Source organism: Peromyscus leucopus, chromosome 14 (assembly GCF_004664715.2).
Source record: "Peromyscus leucopus breed LL Stock chromosome 14, UCI_PerLeu_2.1, whole genome shotgun sequence".
NCBI classification, from domain to species: Eukaryota; Metazoa; Chordata; class Mammalia; order Rodentia; family Cricetidae; genus Peromyscus; species Peromyscus leucopus.
The window spans coordinates 79,679,874-79,692,537 of record NC_051075.1 but is presented as its reverse complement, the minus strand read 5'-3'; the positions used below and the strand labels follow the sequence as shown (position 1 = coordinate 79,692,537).

At 56.3% G+C, this 12,664-nt stretch overlaps 1 protein-coding gene across 2 annotated transcripts; it reads left to right on the top strand.

Moving 5' to 3' along the window:
* Window positions 1–227: 227 nt before the first annotated feature.
* Tmem179 (transmembrane protein 179) lies at window positions 228–12,480 on the top strand. 2 transcript variants are annotated; one of them, XM_028883704.2, is made up of 4 exons: window positions 421–879; window positions 8,074–8,214; window positions 9,292–9,370; window positions 10,744–12,480. In XM_028883704.2, the coding sequence occupies exons 1-4, from the start codon at window positions 575–577 to the stop codon at window positions 10,921–10,923; spliced, it is 705 nt and encodes a 234-aa protein (XP_028739537.1). In that variant the 5' UTR covers window positions 421–574; the 3' UTR covers window positions 10,924–12,480. The 2 variants fall into 2 exon arrangements, with proteins under 2 accessions (XP_037066779.1, XP_028739537.1); XM_037210884.1 differs by lacking the exon at window positions 10,744–12,480 and having other exon boundaries at window positions 228–879; window positions 9,292–10,732.
* The last annotated feature ends 184 nt before the right edge of the window (window positions 12,481–12,664 follow it).

Below are 12,664 nucleotides of genomic sequence, written 5' to 3'. Positions count from 1 at the left end.
AAACACAGACTGGAGGGTCCCACTGTGTGGGGTTGAGGGCACAGACAGATCACAGGCCACTCCAGCCAGGAGTCCTGGACCATCCCTGCTTTCTGTCTCAGTTCCTATTGACCTGACTCTGTCACTCTTCACCTCCCTCCTCCATACTCTTCACAAAGGCCTTGGCAAAGAAGTCACGGCAGTCTCCACCCCTCTCCTCCTTAGCTGCTAACTGCTGGTACCCTTACTGACAGAGTCGGGTCTCCCCAAGCTGACTAAGAGATGGTCGTATCCTTGCCACGTTCCCATGGCGCATCTCCATCTAGGCAGTCTGGCCTTGTCCAGTGTGGCGTGCAGCCAGGCTGCCCGAGTTGCGGCGGGAGCTGTCCGCGGTGCTGACCGCAGGCGCGCCCCACGCTCGGCCGGTGCGCACGCGTCTGCGCGCAACGCTAGAGACCCGGGGGCGCCGTCACTGCGCAGCCTCCCACGCGGTTCGGGCCAGGCCTGTGCGGCGCCGGCGACTGGCGGCCCGGCTCCCGGCGCGGTCTCGTTCCCCCGCGGCCTCCCTGGCCGCTCCTCACATCCCGGCACGGCCATGGCGCTCAACAATTTTCTCTTCGCGCAGTGCGTCTGCTACTTCCTGGCCTTTCTGTTCAGCTTCGTGGTGGTTGTGCCGCTGTCCGAGAACGGCCACGACTTTCGCGGCCGCTGCCTGCTCTTTACCGAGGGTATGTGGCTGAGCGCCAACATGACGATGCAGGGTCGGGAGCGCTTCACGGTGCAGGAGTGGGGTCCGCCGGCAGCCTGCCGCTTCAGCCTGCTCGCCAGCCTCCTGTCGCTGCTGCTGGCCGCTGCGCACGCATGGCGCACGCTCTTCTTCCTCTGCAAGGGACACGAGGGGTAAGTGGAGGCCTCTCAGCAGACCAGCACAGACCGACACAGCACTCATGCGCCTCGTGGCACCCTACCAGGCTCTCCCCTCCCGGGGGACATGAGTCCCTCCACCTCTCCTGCTGCAGAGGCCTGCAAGTGTCAACACTGAGCCTAGCCACTTCCAAGCAGACTGCCCTTTGTCTACACACAGGCCCAGGGGCCATGAGGCTGTCTGTCCAACCCTCGTGACCTCCTTCTGTTCCTAGAGCGAGCATCACTCCAGCTTCCTGGCCCTGACCCCTTTGGGGTACAGATGTTGCACTGTCATGGCCACAGGCCCCGGGCTCTGTGACTCAGCTAGGCCACACTCGCTGGGAACCTGGGACCACTTGCAACAGTCTTGGGCCTACACCCCTCTCCTGCGGATGGGGAAGAGAACACACTTTGGAAAGAGGGGGTAGTCTTCTATTCCTGACACCCTATCTTTGGAAGAGATAACAGAGGATGTCTGGGGAGTTCCTTAAGCTCACACCTGGTACTCTGGCCTTGGCTGAAGGCATGAACAGTGTGTGTGTGTGTGTGTGTGTGTGTGTGTAGGGGATGTCGGTGAGGATGGTCCTATTTTGTGGTCCCAGTACCTCCAGATTTTCTCCATCCTTTCCTGCTTTGTCATTCTGCTGGAGTCAGTGGAATGTGGTTCACCTGGTGTCCTCAGCCAGCAGTAACCAAGAGCCCACTCTGTGCCTGCCTGAGGCTTCTTGAGTCCTGGAGTAACAGTGCTCCTGCATGCAGAGGGGATCCCCAGATCCAGCCCTTCCCAACCTGTGTTCCACCTCACACATGTTTTTAGTAGCTCCCCTGCACCTTGCAGGGAGGTAGGTGATGAGCACAGGGGTCTGAGGATGGATGTGAGGGTGCAGGAGGTTAAGTGAAGGGGATTCTGGCTAGTACCTCGGATAAGGAACTGGAAACAGTTACATTCTCACCATACCAGAGGCTGGGAGTCTAGAATCGAAGTGTCGTGAGAGTTGGTCTGCAGATGTCCTTCCTCCACTTCTGCTCCTGGTGGCCCCAGCTCTGCGTGTTCCTCAGCATGGGGCTGGATCATTCCAGTCTCTGCCTCTGTCCTTGAATAGCCTCTTGCCTGTTTCTCCCAAGGCAGCTATGTCTACGGGTACCAAGGTTAGGACTTGGATGTGGCTTTGAGGTGATAGTTCAGCTCACTATGCTAAGGTTTTCCATGGGAGTCTACTGGAAGCCAGGGTCCTAGGAGCCTCCAAGTGATGTGGACCAAACTCCTGTCTGTGAGGCTGGGCTTCTGTCTAGGGCGAGCCCATGTCAGCTGCAGCACAGAGCCCTGTCCCTCTTCAGGACCCCTCCTTGGCCCTCAGTCTTTCACGGTCCAGATGAACTTGAGAGCTCTTGTCACCAAACTGGGAGTCACCCCACTGTGTGCAGATTGGAGCAGGTGGTGGCACCCTGAGACGGGAGACATGGCAGTGGTTGATGGGAAGATGGGGCCATGATTTGATGGCTCAGACGCATCCTCTGGCCTTCTGGGTTTCCTTGCAAGAGAGGCAGCCTCATGGTGCGTATCTTCTAGCCAGGTGGACCCCAGGGCAGCTCTCTAGAGAGGATGCAGATGTGTGGTCTGTGTGTGGGACCATCAGAGGCTGAGATGAGGAGGTGAAGACCCTCAGGCTTGCAGGTTGGAATCTTGGTTACACAACCATTGTTCTGTACCAATTAGGCTACAGACCCGGGACCATCAGCTTCTTCCTTTGTCACTGTAGGTGACATCTGCCCTGTGAGTGGCCATCGCAAGCCCATCTTAGAGACGCAAAAGTGAAGCCTGGAGTTTCCAGCTCTCCAGGGCTCCTTCAATGTGCTTGCCTTCCTGAGGAATGCCTTAGGCTTACTGATGTACCAGCAGGTGCCATGGCCTTCAGTCACACCCTCAGCTGAGGCCTGTGGCAGGATTTAGGAGACTGTAGGTGACGTGCCACACCGTAACACTTTGGAGAGAACTAGCATGGTCTTGACCCACACCAGAGGCCAGGTCTGGGCCATTCACACTCCCTCTTGTGGAACCATCGGGGTCCCTTGTCCTCTGCTTCAGTTCTTGGTGCTCACCTGTTTTTAACCATGCATGACCTCTGTTCAGGCTTCTATAGACTAGCGTGACTATGTCTAGCCTTGTCTTCTCCCAGGATGTCTGACATATACAGCCCTGCTTGGCTACCAGGCATTATTGGCAAGGGCCATGTGGCTGTCTGGCGCTGTCCTTCCCTGTCCCCTGTGCAGTCCAGGTGGCAGTCAGCCCCCTGTGCTGTCAGTGCTCACCAGAGTCCAGTTTGTGTAGACTAGGGGCACAGCTCTGGCGAGCCGCCCCAGGCCGTGTGCACCCACCACACCCAGGGGGGTGAGATAACTGCAGACACACCGTCTCAGTCTGTCCCTCAGGCCAGCGCAGAGCCTGGGCTGTCCGAGTTGCCGCACAATGGAGAGGAGCAGAAAAATGTCTGGACCATGAGGCTTGCCATTTTGTGGCCACACTGCTGGCTCTACTGTGATTATAGACTCACGGCCTGGCCAAGAGTTGAGTCAGCCCTTCAGTTCCCCTGAGGAGGTTGGGTCTGCAGAGGCTGGCAATGGGTACGGCGCCCTATGGAGAGAGCGTGGTGATTCCAGCACAACTACCAGTCAGATGGTGTAATGGCAGGTCATTGGAGGGGACTCGGGAGACTCAAGGAGGTAGGGCAGGCATTTACAGTGAGCTCATGTGGTACACAATGGCTTGTAGGGCCACTGGATATACAGCCTGTGGAGGATAGATACAAGGCTTGCCGGTCCCTGGATTTAGAGGGCTTGTTTGGTTATGTTCCAGACACTCTCTGATTTTGAAATTAGATGCCAGCCCCAGAGGCCACTGAGGTACCTCCCAGTCAATTCTGAGGTGGAGTTTTTGCCCTGTAGCCTCTTCAGGGACTCTCTTGGTTGGTGCTGAGCATATGGGCCAGATGCTATGGCAGAGGAACCAGCCTTTCCTTCTATAGGGTATGTCTGCCTTGCTAGGCAGGCTCTGGCTGCTCACGCATAGAGGTGGAGAGAGGCAGGGTCCAGGGCAGCATTGCAGAGGGTAGTGTACCATTTCAGTGAATGATCCCTAGCACCTATGGTTTCAATGATGGTCCCTCAGGGAGATGGGGGGGCCCAGGTGAGCTGTGTGCCTAAGGCTTTGCTCAAGAGCAGCCCTTTGAGCCGGGGTTGGTAGCAGTCTGTGAGTGGCGGACTGGGGGAGCACTGGCTTAACACACCCCGCCTGCCTGCTCACACCTGTCGCTCAGCCTTCAAATTGCTCCCAGGGCTTCCCAGGATAGCTGTCGCCATGGAGACAGCACATCCAAGGCTGGGCACACTGAGAGGCAGTGAGAGGAAGATGGGTTAACCCTGTGTGCGCTGTGCCTTTCCACCCATTGTCCTGTCCTTGGTGTGTGTGTTCAGGGACGGGGAAGGGTGGCATTCTAAATCCAGGAAACAGGACCCGGGTATGGCTTTGGGCACATCAAGTTCTTCAAATACCAGAAGGTCCAGCATGTTACATCAAAAAACAAAAAACAAACCAAATCCAGAAGAGCTAGAGACTTCTGGCTGGTGGTGACCCAGCTTGGTGGGCTGGCAGCTGGGCTCAGAGCTCCTGGGTCTCAGATCTGCTGTGCTAGTCTCACATCAAGGACATGGGCTAGCCAGATGCTGCAAGGTGTGCCCTTGCACTATCTAGAAAGCTCGGAACTCTGCCTTACGCGCTCTGAGATGGACAGGACGTGATGCTGGGCTGTGGTCGGTCCCACCTTACTGCCCACACCATGGCCAGCTCAGCCCTCAGAAAGGCCAGTGTCGGGGGGCAACAGTTGGGAAGTAGGAATGTCAGGCACTGAGGACACTAATGATGAACAGGGACCTTGGGAAGACTGCAGGAGGCTGTCCAACAGGGGGAAGGACAGATGTTCCCTAAGAGGGGTGCTCTCCAAAGTCCTCAGTTCTCAGCTGTCCCATGAGATGGATTTCTGTGCATGGACAGGCTTGTGTCCTTGCTTCTGCCCATGGGAGCTTGGCTCTGGCTGCCTTTGATCACCTCCTGGTGATCTTGGTGGGGCCAGCACAGCCACAGTGGACCCTGGGTGAGCACTTGCTATCTTCTACTCACGGGCTACCGGAAAGGAGAGTTCCATGGCTGAGGTGTCCTTTCCTCTTTGTGGGTGGGCATGGAAGTACCCCAGCTTCAGTCTCTAGGAGTCTAGTTCCCCACTCTGTATGCCCTAAGTTCCTGGCAATAATATCAACTTTGTGCCTGGATACAGCTGCAGATGAGCTCACTGAGGATCTGGGAGGGCAATGGGTCCTTCTCAGCCCAGTCTAGTCCAGGTCTGTCTTGGGACAGGATGGGGTGGCCGGTGAGCACTTCAGAGTGTATGGGCTGCTTGCTCACAATCCTTCACCTGCATAAGCTCCCCCAGTTTCCACAGTGATCCACAGGAGGGGGATCTTAGTACCCAACTCAGGCGGAGAAAGCGAGACTCAGAGGAACAGGTTTATTTCATTTTACAGCTTTTAGTTCACATGGAGGCAGAAACTGAAACAAAGGCCATGGAAGAATACTACTTATTGGCTTGGTACCCATGGCTTGTTCCATCTGCTTTTTATACAACCCAGGACCACCTATCCAGAGGTGGCATCATCCAGAGTAGGCTGAGATTCCCATATCAATCATTAATCAAGAAATACTTGCCGGGCGTTGGTGGCGCACGCCTTTAATCCCAGCACTTGGGAGGCAGAGCCAGGAGGATCTCTGTGAGTTCAAGGCCAGCCTGGGCTACCAAGTGAGCTCCAGGAAAGGTGCAAAGCTACACAGAGAAACCCTGTCTCGAAAAAACCAAAAAAAGAAAGAAAGAAAAAAAAAAAGAAAGAAATACTGCACAGATTTGCCCACAGGCCAATTTGGTGGAGCCATTTTCTCAACTGAGGTGCCCTCTTCCCAGATGACCCTAGCTTGGGTCAAGTTAACAAAAAAACAAAACAAAAATAACAACAACAACAACAACCCCTCCCCCACAAAACTAGGCATCACAGGACCACAGTGACCTTGTCAGTAACCCCGGTCAGGGGGGCCTAGGGATCCTGGAGAAAGGGTCAGGCTCTTTTGCAGGGACACGCTAGCCCGAAGCTTCCCCTGGAAACCGCCCCCCTTCCATTTCCCTGTTCTCACCTGGAGCAAAGTGTATTGAGTCTTTGCTCAGATCCGTGCTGGGAGAGGAAGGCACCAAGTCCCTGCTCTGGTCCACACGAGAGCAGTGGACGTCAGGTCCTGCTGTGGTTCCTGGGTCAGACTTTGGGCAATGATGGGGGGCAGCTAAGAGGAACACCAGTGTAGGTGTGGGGTGGGCAGGGCCAAGAACTGCCACGTGTGCCAGGAGGATCCATGGACAGGCACAGCAAATGAGCCCAGGGTTAGGAGGCAGGGCACGTAGCCGCTCACAGGCAGTGGGGGTGCCACACAGGTCTTTGCCCACTGACACTCGATCTTCAGGGCCCTGGGTTGCGTAGCGACAGCAGGGATTCACTCCTTGCCTGCCCTTGATGCTGTGACTAGCCTGTCACAGCGCATGTCTGGGGTTTTTTGCTGTCAGCCCAATAGTCACCAAGACTGGGTGTCCTTCACAGGAAGCCCTGTGTGATCGATCCCGGGAGACATCAGGTGGCTCCAGCTGCTGACAGCTGGGTGTCACCGGTGGTGAGTTGGTGATGTGACCTGAGTTACTCTTAGCTTATTTATCTTGGTAGTCGGGGTTACACTGTTCCTATGCCTTGGTCCTCCGCGTCCAGCATGGAGTTGGCATATGGTCAAGAAGGCTTGTGGAATGGTGCATCAGTGAACAAGCCCGTCAGCAGCTCACGTGGTCAGGGCAGGGCAGCCACTCCTTAACATCTCATCTGCTGGCTTCCCATTGAGAGGCCGTTTTGTAGTGACAAAATCTAAGCACAGCTGGCCTGGACCCAGTGTCACGCCTACCACAGGCTGGAGGCCTTGCAGCAAAGGGGCAGGGGCCTGTATTGGCTGCGCTGCTCTGTGCTGTGGACCTTCCACCTTTGGGTGACTCTGGAGAGTATGGTGGGGTGATACCTCCCACACGCCCTCTTTCTCTGGGTTAACACGTGACTTGGAGTCAGGCTACTGCTGGCCCCCAGGCAGCAGAGGGGAAGGGAGGAGGGGTCTTCTTGTAGCACAAGTTTTTAGAAGGTCTTATTAATAAAAACAAACCCAGAGCCAGGTATTGGGGTGAATGCTGAAAGATCAGAGAAGCAGAACCAGCCACAGCCACCTCACCTCGCCAGTTTCTCAGCGGATCTCGTTTCCTCAGACTGAAAGCCTCTGTGTCCTCATCCGAATGGATCTCAGCTGAACTGCTACTCAAAAGTCTAAAAGCTTAACCCACTCTAGTTCCTGGTCCTCACGCCTTATATACCTTTCTGCTTCCTGCCATCACTTCCTGGGATTAAAGGCATGTGTCACCATGCCTGGCTGTTTCCAGTGTGGCTTTGAACTCACAGAGATCCAGATGGATCTCTGCCTTAAGAATGCTAGGATTAAAGGTGTGAGTGCCACCATTTTCTAGCGTCTGTATCGAGTGGCTGTTCTGTTCTCTGATCCCAGATAAGTTTATTAGGGTGCACAATGTATTGGGGAACACAATACCACCACATCGTCCCATCTTCTTGTACCCTTCTCTGCTTGGGTTTAGAGGCCTGGTGCTCATGACGGGGTTTGGGGTTTCAATCTATGTATTTGAGGGGACACAAATCCATAGCTGTGACTATGTGAGTGGGTAGCCTTAGAAGGGGCTCTTGTGTTTTCAGTGTATGTGCTGGCTCCTGGACTTTGGGACTCATGATCTTGGGTTGTTGGCGTGGCCCTGATTTCCAGGGACAGCAGTGGTGTCAAGGCCCCGACTCTGGGTCTGTGAGAGAACAAGACGAGCCGCTTTTGCTGGGAAGTCGGTGGAGGGGAGGGAAGCAGGCCCTTGGAACCCCATTCCCTCCCATCAGGACCCCGGGTGCTCGCTAGGAGACCTGGGAATTTGTCCCCTTCCTGTGTCAAGGGGAGCCTCTGGGGGTGGGACCCTGAGTGGCTTGCTTAGCATCCCTCTCTTGGCCTCGCCGCAGCTCCTTCTTCTACGCCTTCCTGAACCTCCTGGTCAGTGCCTTTGTGGTCTTCCTGGTCTTCATCGCCAGCACCATCGTGAGCGTGGGCTTCACCATGTGGTGTGACACCATCACGGAGAAAGGTGATACTCATCGCTTCAGGTACGCCTGGACCCTGCTCCTCAGCCACCCCCCTACAAGACCCACCCCTGCCCAGGACCCCAAAATGTGTCTCTTCCTGAATCCCATTCCGAGCCTGAGGCTTTGCCCACCTGTGACCCCCACCTGTGGCTGAGACCCTCCCGCTTAGCATCAGGCACCTCTTTCTCTGGCCTGGTAGCCTACAGCATCACACAGGGAAGGTCCTTGTGGGCCGGGAGGCATCATGCAGCAGGATGTTGTAGTCGACATGGCCTGCTTCAGCTCCTGTTGGCACTGTGTGGCAGTGGCAGTCTGTGGTTGGTGAGAAGAGGCTACCCTCAGGGTGCCCCCCCCCCACACTTGTGCAGGACCACTGTGCAGTGTGACCTAGGGGCATCACTTCCATCTTAGACTGGGGAACTGAGGGACTAGGCAGAGCAGCCTGTGGCCCCCGAGGGCCAGACAGACAGTGACAAGATAGCTGAGGCTGACTCTTGTGTTCAGGGCCAGTTGGAACGATTTGCAGCTCCCCATCCTGGAAGCCACTGTTCCACCCAATGAGGGGTCAAAACTGACTCTCAGTGGAGTTTCTAGAGACATCTGTTTCTAGTCCCCTTTGGGGACTGCTCCCTCTGTCTTAGGGTGAAACAAAGCAACTTGGGGAGGAAAGGCTTTATTTAATTTACATTTCCACATCACAGTTCATCATCCAAGGAAGTCAGGACAGGAACTCAAACAAAGCAGGGACCTAGAGGCAGGAGCTGTTGCAGAGACCATGGAGGGATGCTGCTTACTGGCTTGCTTTATTATAGAACCCAGGACCACCAGCCCAGGGATGGCACCACCCACAATGGGCTGGGCCCTCCTCCATCAATCACTAATTAAGAAAATGTCTTATAGGCCCGCCTGCAGCCTGATCTTAGGGAAACATTTTCTCAGTTGAGGTTCCCTCCTCTCAGATGACTAGCTTGTGTCAAGTTGACATGAAACACCCCTCACTGTTTGGGGGAGGTACTCTCTGCTCCCCAGCTAGCCGCTTGCTGCCTTTTGGCTCAGGGGCTCACAAGTCACCAGCCACTTGGCATCATGCTATTTTAGCTGCGAGAAGTACCAGGACCTGGACTTGGAGCTGAACGTGGACAACTCTGCCTTCTATCATCAGTTTGCTATCGCCCAGGTAGGTGGTGTTTTAGGCAGGAAGAGAAGCAGCCATGCTGGGGATAGGGATGGGGACCATAACAGACAGAACCGACTCCTGATCCCAGGCAAGGAAATCCTAGATTCAGCTATGGTGGGGCCGTTAGGGGAGGTGCAGGCTCGGGGAGCGGCAAGAGATTCCCCCCCCCCCCACACACACACCTCAGGGTGGGCTGGGAGAGCTGGATCTCTGAGCAGGGGTTGTAGGGGGCAGGCAAGAGAAGGCATGGGCAGACATGCGGAGTGAGCTCAGGAGGCAGGGGGTGGGAAGTGCTGAGTGGGTGGGAGGAAAGAGGAGGGCATGGGAGGGCAGGAGGTGCAGGAAATGGGGCACAGGATCTGGGGTTGCCAGCAGGACAGGGTTTGGATTCTGGCGTGGCTCCAAGGGTTCAGAGAATGCTGGAGGGTCCCTGAGCCGCCTGGTGCTGTGTCTGAGGGTGAAATGAGAGACCTGCCCTAGGAAGATCGAGATCCCACCCTGTCCTCCCTTTCATGTGACTTTTAGACTACGGGGACACATTGGTAGTTGAGGGCCCTGGGGAAAGCTTTAGGATTTCCCTGTCCCCTGATTTCTGCATCTGTGCCCCAGACGGGTGGTGCAGGCTAGGGGCACCTAGGTGGGGCTGAGCATGGACGCCTGTCCTTGCTGCATGGGGCTTTCCCCTCCGTGGCTTCCTTCCGTGCCCCAGTCTGGCTTCCGGAGGCTCTGCTTTCTCAAAGGCTGCACTGAGATGATTCTTGCCACTGACAAAAGCCCTTGGAAGTCCCAAAGTTCTTTGCTGAGATGAGCTGAAACGGTCAGAGAGACCTTCACGCAACTTTAGCTTAAGATGTTTTAGAGCTAATTTGGACCAATTAGACAGAGGCATGCACAGTGTGAGGACAAGCACGCTCAGATGAGAATCAGTTTGATGCAGAGCAGACCTGGAGCTGATTTCATTGTTTCTCCTTCAGCTGTTTGGAAACAGCTGATAAAGGTCAATTTATCCCCCCGACTGGAGGGGCTCCCTGATCTATAGGCACTCCATAGAGCCCAGTGGGTCGGGGTGGGAAGAGAGAGCATTGCCCGGGTCCTGCTTCTCCTCGGGGAACCTCAGCAGGGCAGGTGAGAATGGCTGAGCACCGCAAGCCTCTGCGAAACCTGGCTTCTTGTGGGCAATGGACCTAACAGCCACTGCAGAGGGTAAGCCAAAGGAGGGTGTGCATGGGCTCTCAGGGGCATGACCCCCCTCTGGCCTTAGTGTGCCCTTCCCTTCCTGCAGAGCTAGAGCTAGGAGGTGGGTAGGGAGCACACTGGACAATGAGCCCCCCCCTTACACCACTACCCCTGATGCTGCTCTCTCTGCCCTGCAGTTTGGCCTGTGGGCCTCGTGGCTGGCCTGGCTGGCGATCACCACCCTGGCGTTCCTGAAGGTTTACCACAACTACCGCCAGGAAGACCTGTTGGACAGCCTGGTTCACGAGAAGGAGCTGCTGCTGGCCAGGCCAGCCTCCCGCGCCTCCTTCCAGGGGGAGAAGAGTGCTGTCATCTAGGCTGTGCGGGGGTGGGGTGCGGGGGTGGCCCCCTTTCCCGAGGCCTGCCCTGAGGGGTGGCTGGGGCCCCACCCAGGCTGGCCAACACAGCTCCGCATGTGTCTCTTGGCTCTGCCCTCCATGAGCAGAGCGCTCGTGTTCCCATGGAGAGCCCGACAGTGGTGGCACAGAGACCAGAGACCTGGGGATGGGGTGCCTTCTGGCTCCTGTCCCGGCCTTGCTTAGTGTGATCCATGCTCTGCCTCTGTGTGACCATTGGCCCATCCATGTGTGTGGATGGGAGTGTGACTGCCGAGCGGAGGTGATGGCGCTGGGTTGGTGGCCTCGGCACCGCCACAGGCTCCGGCACTCCTGAGTCCCTGCCCCTCCTGGAGGGGCTCTCTTTCCATCCCATAGCATCTTCAGCTAAGGCCCCTAGAAGGTAATGTCACCCCTCCCCCAAAGCAGCAGGAGGAGGACCCTGGTAGGAATGTGGGACCCTGGGCTAGGCTCTGTCTTCTGCTCTGTGAGGATATCTGGGGCTGTGTCAGGAGAGCCCCACCCTCCGCCCTTTGAGGCTTTCTGGGTGGCATGGTTCTCTGTGTCCCAGGGGTGGGGCCCCCATGGCGGAAGAGGCCCAGCCCCTCTGGATCTCAGTGAGTGCACTCAGCGTTCCTGGCCCTATTCTGAAGATGTGCTCCAACACCGTTCCTCCGTTCCCAGGCAAGGTGATCCCGACCTGTGTCAGCTCACTGTCCACCATCAGTGGCTGGTGTCTTCCAAGGTGGAAGGTGCTGGCTCCATAAAGGTGTGGCCTAGGCCCCCTGTGAAGGCCTGAGGGGGATCACTTGGGCCCTAAGAACTGAAGCCAGCTAGCAAGGATGGTCAGGGTGCTGTGTAAGGGCGTGCCTATCTGGGGAGGTCAGAGCCAGGCAGACTGACACTCCAGCCTTCTCTGGGGGCGTTGGCTTGTGGCCTGGCTGAGGTCTCCACCCTGACCTGGTCTCTCCTCCAGACCCTCACACCAGCCCTAATCTGTGGGACACGGAACTCTGTCTAGCCCTGGGTCCCCTCTTTTGTCTCCCTAGGATTGGCTCCTTCCTCATCTTCTGCCCCACATCCCTACTAAGGCTGTAGCCACTTAGGACCCAGAGGAACAGGAGGCCGGCTGGGGCCCCTGGGACCTAGGACCTGCCTCAGGTGTGGGTCTGCCTTTGCCGCTGTCTCTTGGGGATTGGGACCTGGTCAAGTCTAGAGAGACCTTCATTCACCTAAAGACGCCTAGACTTCCCTGGATGTCAATGTCCCAGGGACTCGTGGGGAAGGGCCTCTGGCCTAGGAGCTCTGTTGGCTGTAGCCATGGGCAGGGGTGTCTGTCCAGGAGAGGCCTCTCCGGATGTATGGCAAAGAGGCAGGCAGAGGATGCAGCATGGTCCCCAAGATGCCCCTGGTCCTCCCCAGCTTGTTTCAGGGCAACCCTTGTTTCTGTCTTCCTGGTAAAGCTGATAGTGGTGAGTCCTAAGCCTCCACGTGTCGGATTCTCAAGTCAAAATATCAAAATAAAGATGAAACATCTGAGATGCTGTGTGGATGAGCTGTTTGTGGCTTTGCCAACCAGCCAGCCCAGTCCGGGCCTCACCTCCCACCCCCTGACTCTCAGGCTTTAGCTGTTTGTTTATGATTTAAACCGTCTTGTCCTGTTCGGTTCCAGGTGCTCATGGGCAGTCCTTCATGCCTGGGCATTTAAGGAGTTTGACTCTTG